The sequence below is a fragment of the Phyllobates terribilis genome, unplaced genomic scaffold (genome assembly GCF_046119375.1).
Source record: "Phyllobates terribilis strain yellow unplaced genomic scaffold, ASM4611937v1 Scaffold_1__5_contigs__length_1240528914, whole genome shotgun sequence".
Taxonomy (NCBI): domain Eukaryota; kingdom Metazoa; phylum Chordata; class Amphibia; order Anura; family Dendrobatidae; genus Phyllobates; species Phyllobates terribilis.
In genome coordinates this window covers 349,895,163-349,916,887 of record NW_027362761.1, presented here as the reverse complement: position 1 = coordinate 349,916,887, position 21,725 = coordinate 349,895,163, and the positions used below count along the sequence as shown (strand labels likewise).

Genomic DNA, 21,725 nt, shown 5'->3' with positions numbered 1-21,725 from the left:
AAACCGGTAGGGGGCGCTTTAGGAAGCGCAACTATATACAAGGTGATATGGCCGCTCTCAGTCCTCGGCCAGGTATTTAGGAAAGGGATGACCGCTCTCAGTCCTCGGTCAGAGGGATTAAGGGAAATACGGGTAACAGTTCAATTCTCTGGTCCCAACGGGGACTATAATAGCAGCAACGGTTCACTGTGCCCCGACGGGCAACTATATACAGCTTCTACTCCGCTGTACTCAACGACGACGTCCTCCTGCTCTTTCTTTGTGATTAACTTTAGCTTCAGACCCGTCCGGGTCCTCTTGCTCCTCCTCACACCGCAGCTCCTCCTCCGTCAGGCGATGCACATGGAGGGCGTAGGGTCCTTTGGCACACTTGTGCCGGGTGAAGATGACCTCGTCCCCTATATAAAGGTCACGACCTCTGTGTCCCTCCGGTAGGTGGGACTCAACGTCTCTCCTGGTCACGAAGACGTCGCCTGGGGTGCGGTGATCTCGGATGAAGCCCCACCCGTGCTGCATATTGAACTTGATCACAGTCCCGGTGGAAGGGGGACCATGAGCTGCACGGGGACTCCTCCTGGCCCGGCTCTTCTGCTCCGCGCTCTTTATTTGGGCTTGTTGTTCCCGGACCCGCCTCTCTCTCCGCTCCCTCTCAAAGACCTCGAGCTGCTGCCGGCAGCACTCTGCACGCTCCGCTGCAGCCGCCCGGGTCTCCTGAGTGAACCCCATGAGGTCTTCTCCGGTGGGGTCCCACTCAAACTGGGTCTCTTCTAGCGGGGGCGAGATCCTCTTTATGGGCTTTGGAACCGGAATCAGGGGCTCGTCTAGGGGTCTCTCTTTCCGGAGTCGAGGATGGTGAAACTCCGGTGGCCATATGAAGGGCTGCCCATCCGGGCACGTATGTTGGGCGAACAGATCTTCTCCCAGATGCGGCACTCTTGGTTTTATGGGCGCGGTGGTGGTGGCGCCCGGGTTGCCCAGGCCTTGCGGCCAGGCCTGGGGCACCTGGAAAGTGAAGGGCACCGTAAGGACGGCGGCGCCCTGGGCTACTTGGCCCTGCGACCAGGCCGGTGGCTCCGCGGAGGTAGGGGGCGCTGTTGGTATTGCGGCGCCCGGGGGTACTAGGCCCTGCGACCAGGCTGGTGGTACTTCCTGCTTGGTCACGCTTGGGGTCGAGGCGTGTGACGTCACAGGGGTCGCGGCTGCGGCTTCCGGTTGAGGCCTAGTCTGTGGCGGTGACGTTGCGGTTACGGGCACGGCAGGGGGTACTTCGGGCTCTGCGACGGGGAGCTGGGGCAGGTTCGCGGTTTCCCGGTTTGGGGTAGAGACGTCCCCTTTACCTGCCTCCTTTCGTTCGGCTCCCTTCTCGGCGCCGTCTCCGGCCTTCAGTCCTCCTGCGCCATCCTCAGAGGCGGTCTGTCTCCTCGTCTCGGGTGGCGTGCTCCGCTGACGAGTTCTTGTCTGCTGGGCCATCTCTCGGCTCCACTCCGCTAACGTCTCTCGCTGCACCCGGGCCATCCTCCGTGCGAGGCCCTCCAGCGCAGTCTGTGCACACTCCCGATCTCGGGGGAGCTGTGCCAGGACCTCCACTAAGCCTAGTGGGGTCGTTGCTTCTAGCAGGCTCCTGACCAACGGGTCGGTGCTGCTCTGCTCTCCTCTCGTTGTCTCCAGCAGGCCTTCTGGAGTGGCGACCGGCAACAGGCTCCTGACCACTGGGTCGGTGCTGCCTGGAGTGGCGGCCCGCATCAGGCTCCTGACCACTGGGTCGGTGCTGCCTGGCTCTCCCTCCATCTCCGGGTAGGCTCTTTCTGGACTCTCCTCCAGACGTCTTGTCTCCGGGTGCGCTCTCTCCAGACTGCTCCAGGCGACACCCATCTTTGTTCTCTTCTTCTGTCTCCGCCCACATCGAGGGTGGTCCCGGGGCAACTTGGTGATTGTCAGTTCCAGGGGCAGTTCTCTCACGCTGATGGACACTTCCAGCATCACAGTCTCTGTTGGTGGGGGCGGTTTCCGCTTTTGGCGCCATTCTTCGACTTGGCCCACGATGGGAGGTGGCCTCTTGCCACCCTCTGGCACGCCCATAATGGCGTCCGCTCTTCCAAGGCGGGAAATCTTTGGAAATGGCGGGAATCGTCTCCCAGTGGCGGGAAACTCCATGGATGGCGGGAAAAAGCTGCAAATGGCGGACAACCGGCGGGAAACGACCTGTGATGGGGCCCGATGGCGGGGACCCACCGGAACCGGCAGGAGACTTCTTTTTAAGGTAACGGTGAACTTCTCTTCAGGCACGCAGTACCCGGTTGTTGCGGGCACGTTATCCTGCCGACTACGCCAAAGTTGACGCGCCCCCTGGGCCAGTGTTGTTGGGGATACCCGGAGCCGGATCAGATGGGGGTTGTAGTCTCCGAGTGGCTGTGACCCGGTCCGTGCCCAGGGTGTCAAGCTCAGTGTGTGGCAGTCCTTATGATGTTACTAGATGTTCTTTTGTGTCGACTACGCCACCCGTTGAATTGCGGTCACTACGGCCGCCGCTGCAGCAGGGTCCGCTGAGGCTGATGGTGTTTGTGCAGCTTCGGTAGTATAACCCCCAACGGGAGGGGTATAGCCTCAGGGGGTCAGGTGCAGAGGATGGTGGTTGTGGAAGTGCAGGGATGATGGTAATGAGAGTCAGAGTCGGGTTGTGCAGTTCAGGGTTCTTTACTTACTGCAGATGTTCCGGTCACTCCGGCCTTGAGTGACCACCCGAGCCGTGCTGCGTCCACCAGGTCCTGGACTCGGCCAACCCCCGAGTAGTTCTGGAGCGTGGTTCTGAGCTCCCGTTCTGACCTGTCCTCGTCTCTGGCCTTCCCCACCAGGGATCCACCTATGTCCGGCTCCCTCGGGCCTTCTGTTGGTAACCCTTGACTCTGGGTTCCCTGACCCTACGCGTGGTCTGCCTTCCGGGTGGATATGGTGGGTGGCCGTGGCAGATGCTGCCCACGGCCTCCGGTCTCTGGCTGAGGTATGCTGTAGCCCCCACCAGTTTGGGATCCGGTACCCTGTTGCCAACTCTTCACCCTGTGATTGTATTTGGGTTCTCAGAGTTCCTTCTTTCTCCCCCTCTGGGTCTTTCGTTCTCTCCTCTCTCACTCTGGGCCTGGGGCTGCTCTGCTCCTCTGCTCTCCTCCTCTGACTTCTCTGCAAAGACTGGCTGACTGACTGACCCCTCTCTGCAAAAGACCCTGTCCTAAGATGGTGCCCACCTTAAATACTCCCTCTATGTGTGAGCTCAGGTGACCAGCACCCAATGAGCTCCTAACTTTACCCAGGCTGCTCCCCCTATCTGCCCCTACACTACTGGGATGTACCACCCCCCTCCCACTCCAGCCAGGAACAGACTCGGTCGTACCTGCACATTTCTAAGTGGGAGTACCGTTGGTCTGCTCCTCGGAAATGGGATGTGTGTAGTGCATGCAGCTTTCTGAGCTCAGTTCCACACTCCATCCTTACCCGGGAGTGGAATATCACACCTCTGGGTTGAGGTGCAATACCCCTGTAGCAGCCGAATCCTCAGGGTGCTACATTAATATTGAGCAGAATTAATTTCAGCCTATTGTTCGGCCTCCACAACAGTCACGGTCGCTCATGTGGCCCCTTATGAAAATTAATCTCCCCCTGCCCTATTATGTATGACGCTATGTTATATATACTTCTGTACATAAGGGAAAAATGTGCGCGCCGCAATTCGCTCACCGCTATTTCTGTCAGCGGGTGCGGGAGGCCCCACACCTTCTAAACTGCCCGGGGCCCTGGCTACTCTTAATCCACCCCTGCCTGTACTACATCGCTCACTACGCATAGGCTGTCAGGGTTCTTGGCGGTGCAATTCCATTTACACAGGACGATGTGCTTCCGAGAATGATGATTTTTTGCTCAGTGCAAAAGATCATTTCACTGAATGAATGAGCATTTTGCTAGTTTATTAGGTGATCGGCAACCTGTTTACATGGTAAGATTATCGTGAAACGAGCGTTCTTGAGAATGCTCGTACACTATAATCTTTCAGTGTAAATGCACCCTTAGTCCTTATGGATGGTTTGGCAAAGCAGAATTCAATACTCAGAATCCGATAAACTTGACACACTCTAGATGTAGATATCACACAAGCCCAGTGATGTTATTCGCACCAGCTGTCAGAGTCCATCAATGGGGATCACCAGTAGACAGAAGGCAAATTTATATACACACATCACTGGTACTGACCATCTTGACAGGATTGTGGTGATACCGTCTTATAACTGTCAGGGCAGTCTTAAAAAGGTCAGTCTTTATGCTCAGAGCTGGTCTGGTCACAGTGTGGCTGTGATTGTCCCTTGTATGTAGTACCTTGTATGTGGTATTATTCGGTCACTATGTGGTGGTAATATGTGGTCTAGTCATGGTGTGGCAATATTTGTCCCTGGTATGTGGTATTATTGGTCTTGGTATAGTGGATTGTGTTGTGTATGGAGGTCACGTGTTCGTTCTGATATCAATAAGGAGAAGATTCTTTATTTAAAAAAGAGATTAAATACTTGGACGGTTAACTCCTCCCTGTCCTCTATTATACAGTAGCACTTACAGAGGTTCTCCATTGAAAACAAGGTCATGTTCAATCATTCAGTATTTGTTCAGTATTTTACATCAGTATTTGTAAGCCAAAACCTGGAGTGGGTGAAAAATGCTGACGTGGTGCACGTGTTTCTATTATACTTTATCTCCAATTGTTCCACTGCTAGTTTTAGCTTACAAATACTGATGTAAAATACTGACCTTGTGAACATGGCCTAAGGATAAGTGATAACTTATTGATTGGTGCGGGACGACTGCTAGACCCGCACTGATGGCAGAATGTGCAACTTTTATCCCCATTAGTATGGAGCTGCATGGTCGACTTGACAACTGATCCATTCATTCCCTAAGTGGCTGCACGCTGAACTTTTTTTGGAAGCCCCAAAGAGGATGAATGAAGCTGTGGTCAGACATCCCACCTGCAGCTCCATTTTAAAATGGGGATAAAAGTCTCCTGTCTGGGATAAAAGTCCCCTGTCAGGGATAAAAGTTTCCCATTCTTCCGATTGCTGCGGTTTCCAATGGTAGGACTCCACCGATCAATAAGTTATCATTTACCTAACCTGTGGATTTGTGATAACTTGTTTTCATCAAAGAACCCCTTTAATGCAAACTACCGTAATTGTACATCCCAGTTATAATGGCGCACAGTAGATGTGCAGGAGCCGCCTGTGTTTTACAGTCGATGCTCCACTATAACGGGGATAACGGCTAACAGGTATTTACATATAGCTGTAGTATGGGCCCCTAGAGTCAATTTTCCCTGTGGACCCCAGACACCGCAGTCCTACCCTGATTCTGGGACGGGCTGGTTATAACTGTATTTCATCTGTGAATCTTTTGTCTTGCACTGTGTTAAACCAGTAGTTGTCCAAGGGTAAAAAATGCCAGTGTTCTTACCCAGCTCAATGCCCGATAACACGTTGTGCTGTTAGTGAAATGTGTCTTTTTCTTATCCTGCTTTTTGTGAGTTTGTAATGTAAATATGTTGGTCTCATTACTTATTCTGTAATAAATGCAATTGATAGGACCTGAATGAATAAGAAGCAGCTTCAGCAGCTCAGGATCTGGGTGAAGTATCATTCCCCCACACATTAGTCCCAATAATGACAATTCTTCTGTACCCAGGACCTGGCCATGCCACACTAGTGAGATTCCTGCCCTTCAGGATTACAGAATATTCCATGCCCTCCAAAGAAACTGCCATTGTCACCTAGAGAGTATAATAAAGAGTGGCTTCTCTGCAATCACAGCAGCTCTCGCTATTAACCTGTTCCTGGCCGTGCTGTACAGTAACTAGCCCAAACTGTATAGATGTAGTGGGTTTGGAGAGATGTAAGCAGCATCAGCCACCCCACTGCCACTCCATGCCCACTCCCCGCAGCCCCCACTGCTCCTGCTAGTGGTACACACAGGCTGCCAATCCAGTGCCCCCGCCCACTCTCACACTGAAGGAGTTGCAGGGGAGTCCTCCTGGCCAGAGCTCTGTCACTGGTGGGGCTGGGAAGATGCAGCTGTCAGGAGGGGAAGCCTCTCACTACAGCCCAGGTCGGGATCCTGCACAGGGCTAGCCTTCAACTAGCCAAGCAATGGATATTACCACTCTGCTGTGCTAGGTGCAAGTAAAGTTGTTGTCAGCTCCCTCTCCTCTCTCTCTGACATGTGGGCTGCCAGCATCTCTACACGTGGCACTACCAGGGGTGACTTCTAGAGCAATCACCATCAGGATATGTCCTTGGTTTGCTAGGCTCTGCTTGGGACCCCAAAGATGCCAGCTGGGATAGTGGCCATGCTCTGTGCCCTGCACCTGCTCTCGCTTGCTCTGCTCTGGAAAGGTCAGTGAAAGTTTCCTTCTTCTCCTCCTCCTTCTCCTTCCTCCAGTCTTGCTGCTCCTTATCCTTGTCAGATGTGGGGAAGTGACAGGCGTGCAGCAGCCCCGGGGTTTAATGGAAAAGTGCTGAAGAGAAGCCATACAGATGAAGAGCAGCTCCGGGAGAAGCTGAGGATAGTGTCCCCTCCCTGTGTGCAATGTACAGACTCCGATGTAGCAGAGCTGAGGTGGTCATTTAACTCTTCAGTGCCCTATGACCAGCTCAGCTCTGCTGTGCACTTCCTCCACACAGAACATGTGCTCTAAGCCGGGAAGAATAGTCTGCACAGTGCACACTACTGATAGGAAGAGGCAGCAAGCAGACATTTTACTTCTGCACTATAATTGCCTTAATCAGCTCACAGAGCAAAGTCACAGACATGCACTGAAGTTCAGCTCCTTAAATAATTCCTAATAAAGCCTGGGCACAGCATAGGGAGCATCTGTAAGTACAGGAACTGATCTAATGATTCTCACACTGTACTGCCAAATAGTAGATAATGGCCACATCTGAGATACCAAAATCACCTACGATTATCATCAGCCCCTGTTCACACAAGCATCAGCATTAGCTCTGGATACAAGAGGTTTATAGACTAGTAGCAAAGTGAGAAGCAGAGGGAAGTTGTTGGCAGCACATGTACCTTGTACTATGATCACAGGGGAGCAGCCCAATGATCACTACCCCCAGCTCTGTGCTACATACCCACTGGAGACCCCATAGTCAGACTTCAGGAATATACTGGACTAATTGGAGCGCAATAGCTGCAAAGTAACCAGATGCCGAGACCCTCATAGCAGGATTTGTAACCCTAGTAATAGGTAATCTCAGTCATTTTACCTTTATTCTCTCTGCTTCTCTATCCAAAGTATCCAAGCAACCAATAAGAAAGCCTCAGTTGTAAATGAATGAACATTTCTTGATTTATGCGTGAATAGAGGTGAGATCATCCTGTATTTCTCTACCTTCACCCTTTCCGCCCCTGCATCACTTTCCAGGATCATCAATCTCTAGTGACAGATAGTTTTATAACCCCCTTTAAGACTGAAGGTAGCTCTTTGTGGTGCCATCATCCTACTATTCCTGACAATGCTGGAATGAAGAGTGATGCTAATACAGTATGCACTATATAGACTTATATTCTTCATAGACTACTGATCATGGGGGCAATGATTGTGGCAAATCCTTATTTATTTTGGCTATGTTGCGATGATTTCTGTGTTCGTTGACACAATATTGCAACAAATCACTACAATGGGATGAAAACATAAAAACATTTACACTGGAAATCCTTCTAAAGTGTCATAGATGTAATAATCTGCTGGTGGCTTGTAGGGTCCAGCATTATCTTGCAATACGTCTGATCCAGATCCAAGCTTTGAGTGTAAGCTCTGGGCATTGTGCTAAGAGTTCAGGAATACATCCCCTTCATTCACTTACCATCACTTTGAAGTTCCCCACCTGGGACACAATGAAGCATGCCAACCTCTGCAAACTATTATTGTATACCATGCTAAGCACATCATCAGCTTTGTGTAGTAATAATAATAATCTTTATCTATATAGCGCCAACATATTCCGCAGCGCTTTACAATTCAGAGGTTCATATACAACGGTCATAAGACACAAAGTTAAAGATAATGCAATAATTAAAGCAAAAATAATGACGACCCTACAATCTACAATGAGGTGGGGGTGACACAAAGTACAGGCAAATATGTATGATCCGGCATGTCATATGTGTACAAATCATTGACTTGTATGTAATTTGTATGTGTTATGCCCTTGTGTGTGCCTGGCAGCTGGGCACAGTTGGTAACAGTTACTGTGAATGGGCCCTTATTGCTCTGCCAACAGATTCACCATCTTGAGGCTACATTATGACAGCACAATACGGGCTTTTGGCTTTGGAAATGACAAGCTCAATATAAACATGCTGTGATTCATTAGTTTGTTGGGGACAGTGATATTATAGTGGAGAAACAGATTGGGAGCATTTCAGTGGTCCTAAATCTGTAATCACCATTTACGTTGACTTATTGCTTTACATTGCTGCATTTGTAGCCTGTATATGTAAAATGTTAGTGAAATGAATGCTATGTATTAAGTGGGCTACATTCCAAAGTGACTGTCGGACGTGCCCTGTATAAATGGGAAGGCGGTGAACACACACTGGCTGAACAGATCCCAACAGAAACACTGCTGTGAAGTAGGAATATTTTCATATCTTTTTAACCATTGCCCATGACTAGTTAACTGTATTCAGTTTTTTTTTTTTTACAAAATATATTTAATGCTTTCACATTCTTATCTACCATTCTATTCACCAGACCTGTATGTAGACTGTTCTCATACCAGTTCCTGTCCCCTGCAGGGGTCACAATCTAATTTCTGTAGTATAGACACTCTAGTAAGCAAGGTCATCTAAACCTGGTTTATGAAATGAATTAGGGAACCAAAATACTGAGAACAAGCATATTATTAGTTATTTATTATGCTCGCTTGTATAATGCCAACATATTCCGCAATGCTTTACATACATTATCATCACTGTCCCCATTGGGGCTCACAATCTACATTTCCTATCAGTATATCTTTAGAGTCTGGGAGTAAACAGGAGAACCCGGAGGAAACCCACACAAACACGGAGAGAACATACAAACTCCTTGCAGATGTTGTCCTTGGTGGGATTTGAACCTATGTAAATATATGAAGAACGCATAATGTGATATTGCCTTTGCTGGATTCAAACCGAGACCTGAGGCGCCATAAGTTTTGAGGATTTTGGGACCTCAGTAATTGTTCCCAGATACACCTCTATTGGATACATTTATTGTAAAACTTCTGTGTTCCTTGGTTTAAAGGTGCTGATTTCAGTCATTTCTGTAGAAAACCAGTACAAATCAGCTCTCATAAATCTTCAGACATTTGTCTTGTAGTAACAAGTATTAGTCTTGTTTTTCACCTTGACTTGCTGAGAAATTAGATCTGTGGGTGTTAAAAGTGACATCTGGATGTACAGTACCTAACACTCTCTCCTTGCCTCCTCCCAACTTTGCTTTCTAATCCTTTCCTTCTTCCCCACATTTGCCATTCTTCATGAGTTCCTCCCCTTTTCTCTTGTGATTCTTCATCCTCCTGGATGGTCTTCAGCTACCTTCTTTATTTTATTGTCTCACATGTGAGGGATGTGGTGCCTCTCACTTTATTGAGGTGTCTATTCATAGGTAACGCCAGTTATAACTCTCCAGGGATCCAACAGGAAGCTTTATTTCCTCTTGTATTTCTATTCTAGAAATGAGCCCGGTTATCAGACAGGGCTATTGTTATCAGTCTATAAAGAGGCAAGTATATCTGTCTCCAGTGTTTATATAAAGCTCTGTCCCAGCTAGATCAAATCAATGGCTAGATTTTACTGCCCACCTCACTTCTGCCTGTCCTTTGGAAAATTGACTTCTTGTTTTAATTACATAGGTTGATGCATTAACCAATTAATGAACCTTAGTAAGCAATCCTTGCCAATCCTGTACCTCTGAATGTCTTGCACCACTTACCTTGTGTTGTAAGTGTAGTGTTGAGTGAATCATAAAGAAACGAATGCAATGTTACATGCAGACTGTGGTTCCATTATCTCTCTGCTGACTAGGTCATGCTTGGATTTGTAGTCACACAAAAGCTGGTGTGACAAAGGCTTTTTAAGTTTGACATAATGTTCTTCTAATAGTTTCTTGTCTTGTTATGCTTTATCTTTCTATTGACAAATATTTTACACACACACACACACGGCATTTATATCACACACACACGGATATTATATATATTTATATATATTGTGCAATGCATACATCATCCTGTCATAGAGGATAGACATATATTACACACAAACACATACAAACACGCACATAACATACAAACGCACACATACATACACACACATATATAAGTGTATATATATATTTATTTATGTTTATATATATCTATATTTACGTATATATATATGTATTTAATATATATATAATTACAAATATATATTCTATATATTTATGTTTATATGCATATTTATTTACGTACATCTATACATACATTTTTTATATATATTTATGTGCTGTGTATACAGTATATATGCGTATATTTATATATGTATGTATATATATTTATATATATATATACACACATATAGATATAAAATTTGATAGGTTATTAGGTATATGAAGCATGTCTCTCGTTTTCCAATCTGCAAAGAAAACTGAAAGAAAGTAGTATGTCCCTGATATCCATCACTCATGATTACATTAGAGATCCGTGCCTGTCAGAAGACAGATGATGGTTTTGTGATGGGTGACTGGACCTTGCTTATAAAGGGATTTCCTAATAAAATTACAATACACTTTATTTTAATCCTAGAAAGTATTGGTTTTGCATCATTGTTTTTGACTAATAGAAAAGAGATGTTCCGCCTCACATGATGATTGTCATTTAAAGAACATTTTTGGTTGTGTCTGTAATGTAATTTCATAAAACAGAGGAGGATATTGAAGTCAAATAGAGCAAAATAAATGAGATTGAGGAGCACATCCCAACATAATTCTAGATCTATTTAGTCCAAAGGACAAGATCAATTTACATAAGGAGTTCATTTCCATGTGCGCAGCAGTGTAATTTGTCTAAGATGCCTTCTTGAATGGTGAGTATGGGGTGCACTGCAGACCTGCGTTGTCTGAACAGAGATGGCACAGGGAAGATTTTAGGATCTGAATACTAAACCAAATATTGATTTTCTTACTAAACTGAAGTAACAGTGGATAAATGATAATATTTTCAGTGGCTCAGGGTAGATAATCGACTACCAGCTGGCATATACTGAGTGTCTATAGGAAACAGTGACTGATCTGAGTGGAACCATCTGTATACAGTGCTATGGAATATGTTGCCGCTACACAAACTATGGTTTTTAAACAAATAAGTAAAAATAATAAATGCTATATTCCTGCTATTTCCTTAAAGAGGTTTTACCACTTAATACATTAATCATCTATCTACAGGATAGGTCTGTCAGTCCCATAGAAGTTAATGGAGTGATGGGCATCGATGCGTAGTAGAACTCCATTCACAAAGGGGACTTTGTAACCCCTATTCTAGGGTCGGTGGTTCGTTCCGGAGTGATTATTGCTGATTATGAATATATTACGTGTGAATATCCCTTTGATTCTTGCTTCAAACGGGAAAGTAAAATCCAATCGGTGTAATTGAATCGGTGTGGAAGTCCCTAACACTGGGATACCATACATTCCAACTGCGATACTTCTGATTCACGTTTTTCTTCATAAAACAACCCACATGTGGATTTTGCCACAGATTCACAATATATTTCACCCGTTCTGCTTTGAAAATGGCAAATTTGATGGTATTTTCACAGAAGAATGAGCATGTTGCAGAATTAAAGATCCACTGCCTGCTCTTTTTTTCCACCCAGAAAATGTCTCCAGCATGAAGAGAAGATTTCTATAATTTACTCACTTGCTTTGTATTGTAATCAACTGGGGATTTTACCTGTGGAAAAATTACAACAAATCCGCCATGTGTGAATTCCCCCTTATGTTTGAGTGTGAAGGAGCCAGTGTTATTGGCCATCCTAGAGGGCTCCAACACAGACTTTCCTTCATTGGAATCCCTCTCTGCTGATGAAGACATTATTCTTCTCCCTGTGAACACTGCATCCATTTGTTTTTGTGCCCTATTCTTTCTGCTGCTTAATCCTTTCAGTGCCAGAAGTGACAAGAGTGCATGGAATTGCGTCATTAGCACTTCCAGGCTGGAAGATGTAGAAGAACATGACATGTCATTGGTGGAGTAAGGGATGGACAGATAATCTGAACACTCCACTGCATCTGGGACATATTACATTCATGTACAAGGGGACTGAACATGGCCGGGGATATGCTGTGTTAGCAATTCAGAAATATTCACTCCTGCAAAGTCACCTTGGCTAGGATGGCACTATAATAGTGACGCAACCTCTGTGGCAGAGTTTTTGGGGTACTTTGCTTTCTGCATGGCATTTTGCCCAGCTCTGGTGTGTATGAGTTTGGCAGTGACACCAGGCCATTGCTTTGTTGGCATCTTTGCATGTTCCTTGGCTTCCTTCCTCGCTGGCAGCTGTGCAGCTGTCTCTGTTATGCGAAGGCAACGAAGGGTCAATGTGCTCCTGTCCCTGATGAGCCGTGTTTTCTTCTCCGGTACTGTCTTTTCTGTCTGTCACTTAAAAGGAAGGATTTGAAGTATCATAGAATTCTTCACACGGGTCATATTTTTACACAATCCTTTGAATGTGGTGTCTTTTTTTTCTTTTCTTAGTTTTTTTTTTTAAAACGTGTCTTCATGCTGTCAGGAGAAACGTGTTTTTGTCAGATAATTGAATAACATTTCAGCAGATATTGCATTAACCCTTGGAAGCCACAATTTGTTTTCATATGTAGCCTCAGTTCTTCTTTCGAAACTAAGAAATCTGTAGAAAAGAGGATAAATAGCTGAACACCCAGGCTTCCTAACCTAACAAATTTCCATTGACAAACTGTTGTTCAGTAGAAGACCTGGAAATGGATTTTCCTTCGAGTCTTTATTCCTCTCCATTGTTAACCACCTATAATGGCTGTAGATGAGTAAAGGTAATTTATAGAGTAAAGGTACACATGTAGAAGTCCTAGTTTTGGAAACGAATGAGAAAACATTGGTGGCATGTCTTTCTTTAGAACCGATATGTGTTACTCGGCTTTGTTTTTCTGACAGCATGGTTCAACCAGTGTATGATAAAAATAAAGGCAAGTACAAGACAGGATAAGAAAGAGAGGAATAAAATCTGCAAGAATTCCCCCTTCCCTCCTGCCACCGTATTGGCATGCTAAGTCATTACCAGTGTGTGCAGCCTCCAATCTAAGATTGAAGAACAGTGAGAGGCTGTGTCTCCAGAAAAGTGCACATTCTCTCACTGGGTACTGTATCCCTTAATTCTATTTCATCGTCTGCCAGTGTATTCTCCCATGGCAAACTAAAGCTTTTGCGGTTTCAGAATGCAAATTCAAAGTATATTTGTGGGAAGGACACAGTTATTTTACTAGAAAATTGTAGTCCAAGGGCGTAAAGCTTAGCAATCACATCACCTAACACAATGTTACGGTTTTTTCACGTAAATCTCACCCTTTCCACCTTGTGATGTTCACCATACCAGATATCCACCTAAGGCTGTCACTTATACGTAGCATTTGGAAAAACAAGCACTGCATTGCGATTTTCCACAAACCAGTTTAATGTTTGATCTTCTTTGCTACGTAACACATTTGCATGTCACAGTCTTCTAAGTTCATGCTGAGAAACATGCTTTGGATATACAGTACCTTGAAAAAGTATTCATACCCTGTGCATTTTATTGGGATTTTATGTGATATACCAATATAAAGTAACAAGTATTTGTGAAATGTAAAGGAAATGATACTTGATTTTTTAAATGTTTTAAAAATATAAATCTGCAAATTATGAAGTGCATTTGTATTCGGCATCCTCTGAGTCAATACTTTGGAGGACCACCTTTCACTGTAATTACTGCTGCAAGTCTTTTGGGGTATGCCTCTATCAGCTTTGCACATCCAGAGGAAGAAATTTTTGGCCATTCTCCTTTACAAACTAGCTCTAGCTCAGTGAGATTGGATGGTGAGCTTCTGTGAAAGGCAATTTTGAAGTCTTGCCATAGATGGGATTTAGGTCTGGACTTCGACTAGACCATTCAAACACATCAATATGCTTTGATGTAAACCATTCCATTGTAGCTCCAGCAGTATGTTTAGGGTCGCTGCCCTGCTGGAAGGTGAACCTGCGCCCCAGTCTCAAGTCTTTTGCAGCCTCTTACAGGTTTTCCTCCAGGATTGCCCTGTATTTAGCTCCAGCGATCTTCCCATCATTTATAACAAGCTTCCCTGTCCCTGCTGAAGAAAAGCATCTGGCACCAACATGTTTAACGGTGGGGATGCTGTTTTCAGGTTCATTTGCAGTATTCGTTTTTTGCCACACACAGCATTTTACATTTAGACCCTAAAGTGGTCATCTGACGATAGCACCTTCTTTCACATTCTAGCTGTGTCCCCTACATAGCTTTTCGCAAACTGCAAATGCAAATTCTTATGGCTTTCTTTCAAAAATTGCTTTCTTCTTGCAACTCTTCCAAAAAATCTAGATTTGTGGAGCATACGACTAATAGTTGTCCTGTGGACAAATTCTCCCACTGCTTCTCTTCGCTGCTTTGCTCTACTTGCTTGGGATGTCAGTTTAGGTGGATGGCCATGTCTTGGTAGGTTTGCAATTATGCCATACTCCTTACATTTTGAATAATGGATTGGAGAGTGCCATATGAGATGTTCAGAGCTTGGGCTATTTTTTAATAGCCTAACCCTGCTTTACGCTTTACCCCTGATCTGTCTGGTGTGTTCCTCTGTTTTCATGATGCTGTTTGATCCCCAATGTTCTCAAACAAACCTATGAGGCCTTCACAGAACAGCTGTAGTTATACCGTGAATAAATTATACACAGGTGGACTCAATTTACTAAGTATGTGACTTCTGGAGATAGTTGGTCACTCAGGATTTTATTTAGGCGCATGAGACTACAGGGGTCTCAACACAAATGCACATCACAATTTTCAGATTTATATTTTTGAAATATTTAGAAAACCATGTATCATTTCCTTTATACTTCACAAATACTTGCTACTTTGTATTGGTATATCACATAAAATCACAATAAAATACATTTAAGTTTGTGGGTGTAACGTTAAAAAATGTGGAAAAGTTCATAGGGTAGGAATAATTTTTAAGGGACTATACACAGCCTTTTACTATACTGTCCTACCTCTCTGTGCCCAGCCCATACCTCAGGTTAGTCGAAAGTCTGTCACTCCTTCTGGCGATATGTGGTTCAGTACTTGTCCAGTACTTAATAACTGATGACCTAACTGTAGGATAAGTCATCGATATGCAACTGATGGGGTCTGACACCCAGCTCTCCCATCAATTTGAGCGGATATATATGATGCACAGCCCTGTACATTGCTTAGTGGCCATTGCTGAGTATTGCAGTTTTATCTCCCATTTACCAGTCATTAGGCTGTTAATAGACAGCTTGTGGGCCAGCTAAAAATGACTGCCGTCAAACAGCGTATGTCAGCTGATGAGCTAACATACAATCTGCGGGGAATTTCTACTGGATTATAACTATATGTATAGAATTATTTTTGAACCCAAAGTTTATATCAATTGCATTTTAGTCTTGACCCTGAAGGTTGAGTAACTGCTCTGACTAGAGTAACCATATATGAAGTTGGGGACCATTCATTAATTTACTCCTTTTTACGCTTGTCCTAATTTTTAGAGCAGATGAGACAAGAAGAATCAATGAAGGATGACAGCACAAACAAAGATTGCGAAGTTGTAATGATCTTGTGTCATTTTAGTGTCAAGATTTGCACTGAGAGATGGCAATTTATGTACACTCAGATTGACTTCACTTAGAGCAGACGAAATGTCAGAAGTGAAATAGCCGTTGTGTGACCTTTATTATTGTAGTAAGGAAGAAGATGAACTGGTTAAACAAAGGTGGAACCATTCATTTGTACTGACAAGGAGACCCATGGATAACATTTTACCTGAACTAATATTGACCAAGGAAATTGCCCTTCTCCTTGCCAAAGATAGCATTTTACTACTGGAAAAAAAACAACATAGCCCACTATCCAAAATTGGTTAGAGCATTGAGGCATAAAACTGAGGTTTGTTTTACCCATAAAAATACCTACATGTACTCAGATATTAAATAAAGGGTCATATACTGTACATAAAATACATATACATATAGGCACAAACATAGATCAGTTCCTTAAAGGGAATCTCTCACTAGATTTTTGCCATCTAATCTGAGAGTAGTATGGTGTAGAGACAGAGACCCTGACTTTAGCGATGTGCCTGTTACTGTACTGCTTGCTGTAAGTTTGATAAGATCACCATTTTATCAGTGTTATGAACTGCTACAAACACTAAGGAAAGATAGGAAAACTGTCCCTACAATAGGACTAAGCTGATTCCCTACGATGCAGCGGGGGACCTGTTCCTTGTGAACAGACCCGCCAAAGTCCTCGGCTAGTCTGAACGCAGACCTATAGATATAAGGGAGGGGTCCCTACAAGAACTAAGGACTGGGATATAGTAGGACACTTCCTAGCAGAAATTGTAGCAGAGCAAAGACAAACAAACAAACAGAAGTACTAGTGGTCAAAAGCCCAAGCAAACTACAGAGTAAGGTACAAGGCACCTGGCTAGCTTAAGAGTAAATGTAACACTGAAGTCCAGCAAGGCCAGGAGGGCGGAGCTGGATTAAATAGGCAAAAAGTCATGTGCCCAGCAAAATAAAAAAAACTAACAGGAGGGTTCTAACAATCAGCAGGAGATTATCTCTACAGGACTAGTAAACCTGCTGCCATGTAGTCCTGCATATTCATGAGCTCTATATAACCCTGCCCCCACCACCACTGATTGACATCTTTCTTCTTATGCACAGTGCACACAGAAGGCTGCCAATCAGTGATGTGGGCAGGGTTATACAGAGCTCAGCATTCAGAGAACTGGTAGATCTTCAGCAGATAAAACAGTGATTTTATCAAAAATACAGCAAGAAGCACAGTAAGTGCCACATAACCATAATCAGGATCTCTGCATCATGCTGGTTTTAGATGGAGTAACAAGAACCTTATGAGAGATTCCCTTTAAAATACACTTCTCAACACTTAAATTTCAACGCACAATCACAGGATCAACAGACATGTTAATTATAGACAAATGATGAAAAAATGGAAGCAACATTTTCAAAACAACCTCAATTTATTCAGTATCAAGTATGAGTGCCATGCACAGAAATAAACACACTCATGCCTTGGCTGCTATCAATAAGGTTATTTAATAGTTGTCTGAGGAATGTTCTGCCACACTGAATGCACTTGGGCACAGAAATCATCAAGATCCACTCCTGGTAGCTCCCTTTGCAATTGCCAATCAATAATTTCTCAGATGTGCTCTATAGGAGACAAGTCAGGAGACACTGCAGGCCATGGTAGCACATTTATGCCATATAGACTCTGAATAGCATGAGCAACATGCAGTCTTGTCGTGTTGAAAAACTGCTCCTGGGACAATCTCAAATTCCCCTGTGAAGGCTTCTTCATGGCGTCATTTGTTGGCAATTGCAAAAAGATTGGCCAGTAGTGGATCCTGATGATTTACAAGTGCATTCAGTGTGGTAAAGCATTCCTCAGACAACCATTACTAGCCTAATTGATAACCTACCAACATGTGTGAGTGAGTGTATTACTGTGCTTGACGTTCATACTCGATACTTAATAAATAGAGGTGTTTTGAAAATGTTTCCATTTTTTCATCATTTGCATATTATTAACATGTCTATCCGTCCTGTAATTTCCATAAATCCAGGATCTTTCCTTGTCGGTGTTGCAATTTCAATGTTGAGGAGGATATTTAGGTCCCAAATGGCCAATGGGATGGTATGTACACATCTGGGTTATAGATGTGACAGTGCATTAATCATTGAATGCAATTACAAACTTACAAGTAAAGTATACAGATGGGACATAGTATGTAAATTTGCCCGAGTCGACTCCCCAGTGCACTGGGAAGAGAGGAGTGATGAGGCATGCCATGTCAGGCGACATGTTAGCGCACATGTGAGAGTGGTCAGTTCATTCAAGATGAATAAGTATTGTTGTGCAGAACATCGCTACAAGCTGGATATTGTTTGTGCACTTGCCATATTTAATATTTTATCCTTCTGTTGTTTGAGTACATAATAAAGATGTTTAACGGATATCATTAATTTTGTACTGTTAATCTTTACTTTTTTGGTAGGTTATATCTAAGCTAACAGTCTCCATTGTATTCATGCAAAGTTGCTGTAGGTCATAGATCAATATGCCAAGCATATGTCTGTATGTGAATGACTAATGAGTGACATCCAACTTGCCAATCCAAGACTGAGCCAATCTGAGAGTAGTCAGAAGAGTTGTTCCAATATAGATACTACAACTGCTACTGTTCACCTATACTTATTTTTATTTTATTTGGCCTCCTGAGCCTAATATTACACTGGTAAATATTAATATCTTTACATTTGTGTGTCTAGATAGTGTCTGTCTGTTCTGACGGATGTGCTTTATGTTAGAACATCAGAATGTGTAGTATGTTTAATGTGCATATAATGTGTGTGTGTGTATATACAGTATGTGTATATATATATATATATATATATATATATATATATATATATATATATATATATATACACTGCTCAAAAAAATAAAGGGAACACTCAAATAACACATCCTAGATCTGAATGAATGAAATATTCTCATTGAATACTTTGTTCTGTACAAAGTTGAATGTGCTGACAACAAAATCACACAAAAATCGTCAATGGAAATCAAATTTATTAACCAATGGAGGCCTGGATTTGGAGTCACCCCCAAAATTAAAGTGGAAAAACACACTACAGGCTGATCCAACTTTGATGTAATGTCCTTAAAACAAGTCAAAATGAGACTCCGTATTGTGTGTGGCCTCCACGTGTCTGTATGACCTCCCTACAATGCCTGGGCATGCTTCTGATGAGGTTGCGGATGGTCTCCTGTGGGATCTCCTCCCAGACCTGGACTAAAGCATCCACCAACTCCTGGATAGTCTGTGGTGCAACGTGACGTTGGTGGATGGAGCGAGACATGATGTCCCAGATGTGCTCAATCGGATTTAGGTCTGGGGAACGGGCGGGCCAGTCCATAGCTTCAATGCCTTCATCTTGCAGGAACTGCTGACACACTCCAGCCACATGAGCTCTGGCATTGTCCTGCGTTAGGAGGAACCCAGGACCAACCGCACAAGCATATGATCTTACAAGGGGTCTGAGGATCTCATCTCGGTACCTAATGGCAGTATAGATACCTCTGGCGAGCACATGGAGGGCTGTGCAGCCCTCCAAAGAAATGCCACCCCACACCATTACTGACCCACTGTCAAACCGGTTATGCTGAAGGATGTTGCAGGCAGCAGATGGCTCTCCACGGCGTCTCCAGACTGTCACGTCTGTCACATGTGCTCAGTGTGAACCTTGGTTGTGCTTTCACACTCGTGGTAGCATGAGACGGACTCTACAACCCACAGAAGTTGCTCAGGTAGTGCAGCTCATCCAGGATGGCACATCAATGCGAGTTGTGGCAAGAAGGTTTACTGTGTCTGTCAGCGCAGTGTCCAGAGGCTGGAGGCGCTACCAGGAGACAGGCCAATACACCAAGAGACGTGGAGGGGGCCTTGGAGGGCAACAACCCAGCAGCAGGACCGCTACCTCCTCCTTTGTGCAAGGAGGAACAGGAGGAGCACTGCCAGAGCCCTGCAAAATGACCTCCAGCAGGCCACAAATGTGCATGTGTCTGCACAAATGGTAAGAAACCAACTCTATGAGGGTGGTATGAGGGCCCGACGTCCACAGATGGTGGTTGTGCTCACAGCCCAACACCCTGCAGGACGCTTGGCATTTGCCACAGAACACCAGGATTAGCAAAGTTGCCACTGGCGCCCTGTGCTCTTCACAGATGAAAGCCGGTTCACATTGAGCACATGTGACAGATGTGACAGAGTTTGGAGATGCCGTGGAGAGCGATCTGCTGCCTGCAACATCCTTCAGCATGACCGGATTGGCAGTGGGTCAGTAATGGTGTGGGGTGGCATTTATTTGGAGGGCTGCACAGCCCTCCATGTGCTCGCCAGAGGTAGCCTGACTGCCATTAGGTACCGAGATGAGATCCTCAGAGCCCTTGTGAGACCATATGCTGGTGCGGTTGGCCCTGGGTTCCTCCTAATGCAGGACAATGCCAGACCTCATGGAGTGTGTCAGCAGTTCCTGCAAGATGAAGGCATTGAAGCTATGGACTGGCCTGCCCGTTTCCCAGACCTGAATCCGATTGAGCACATCTGGGACATCATGTCTCGCTCCATCCACCAACATCACGTTGCACCACAGACTGTCCAGGAGTTGACGAATGCTTTAGTCCAGGTCTGGGAGGAGATCCCACAGGAGACCATCCACAACCTCATCAGGAGCATGTCCAGGTGTTGTAGGGAGGTTATACAGGCACGTGGAGGCCACACACAATACTGAGCCTCATTTTAACTTGTTTTAAGGACATTACATCAAAGTTGGATCAGCCTGTAGTGTGTTTTTCCACTTTAATTTTGGGGGTGACTCCAAATCCAGGCCTCCATCGGTTAATAAATTTGATTTCCATTGAAGATTTTTGTGTGATTTTGTTGTCAGTACATTCAACTTTGTACAGAACAAAGTATTCAATGAGAATATTTTATTCATTCAGATCTAGGATGTGTTATTTGAGTGTTCCCTTTATTTTTTTGAGCAGTGTGTATATATATTCAGTGGTGGCCAAAAGTATTGGCACCCCTGCAATTCTGTCAGATAATACTCAGTTTCTTCCTGAAAATGATTGCAATCACAAATTCTTTGGTATTATTATCTTCATTTAATTTGTCTTCAGTGAAAAAACACAAAAAGAATTGTCCTAAAGCCAAATTGGATACAATTCCACACCAAACCTAAAAAAGGGGGTGGGCAAAAGTATTGGCACTGTTTGAAAAATCATGTGATGCTTCTCTAATTCGTGTAATTAACAGCACCTGTAACTTACCTGTGGCACCTAACAGGTGTTGGCAATAACTAAATCACACTTGCAGCCAGTTAACATGGATTAAAGTTGACTCAACCTCTGTCCTGTGTCCTTGTGTGTACCACATTGAGCATGGAGAAAAGAAAGAAGACCAAAGAACTGTCTGAGGACTTGAGAAACCAAATTGTGAGGAAGCATGAGCAATCTCAAGGCTACAAGTTCATCTCCAAAGACCTGAATGTTCCTGTGTCTTCCGTGTGCAGTGTCATCAAGAAGTTTAAAGCCCATGGCACTGTGGCTAACTTCCCTAGATGTGGACTGAGAAGAAAAATTGACGAGAGATTTCAACGCAAGATTGTGCGGATGGTGGATAAAGAACCTCGACTAACATCCAAACAAGTTCAAGCTGCCCTGCAGTCCGAGGGTACAACAGTGTCAACCCGTACTATCCGTCAGCGTCTGAATGAAACGGGACTGTATGGTAGGATACCCAG

At 44.5% G+C, this 21,725-nt stretch overlaps 1 protein-coding gene across 1 annotated transcript in view; it reads left to right on the top strand.

Annotated features, from left to right (window-relative positions):
• Window positions 1–6,040: 6,040 nt before the first annotated feature.
• TMEM132B (transmembrane protein 132B) overlaps window positions 6,041–21,725 on the top strand; it is an 874,875-nt gene continuing 859,190 nt past the window's right edge. The window contains exon 1 of the mRNA XM_073676144.1: window positions 6,041–6,422. Coding sequence (XP_073532245.1) covers window positions 6,356–6,422 — 67 coding nt within the window. The 5' untranslated portion in view covers window positions 6,041–6,355. The remainder of the gene's footprint in view (window positions 6,423–21,725) is intronic.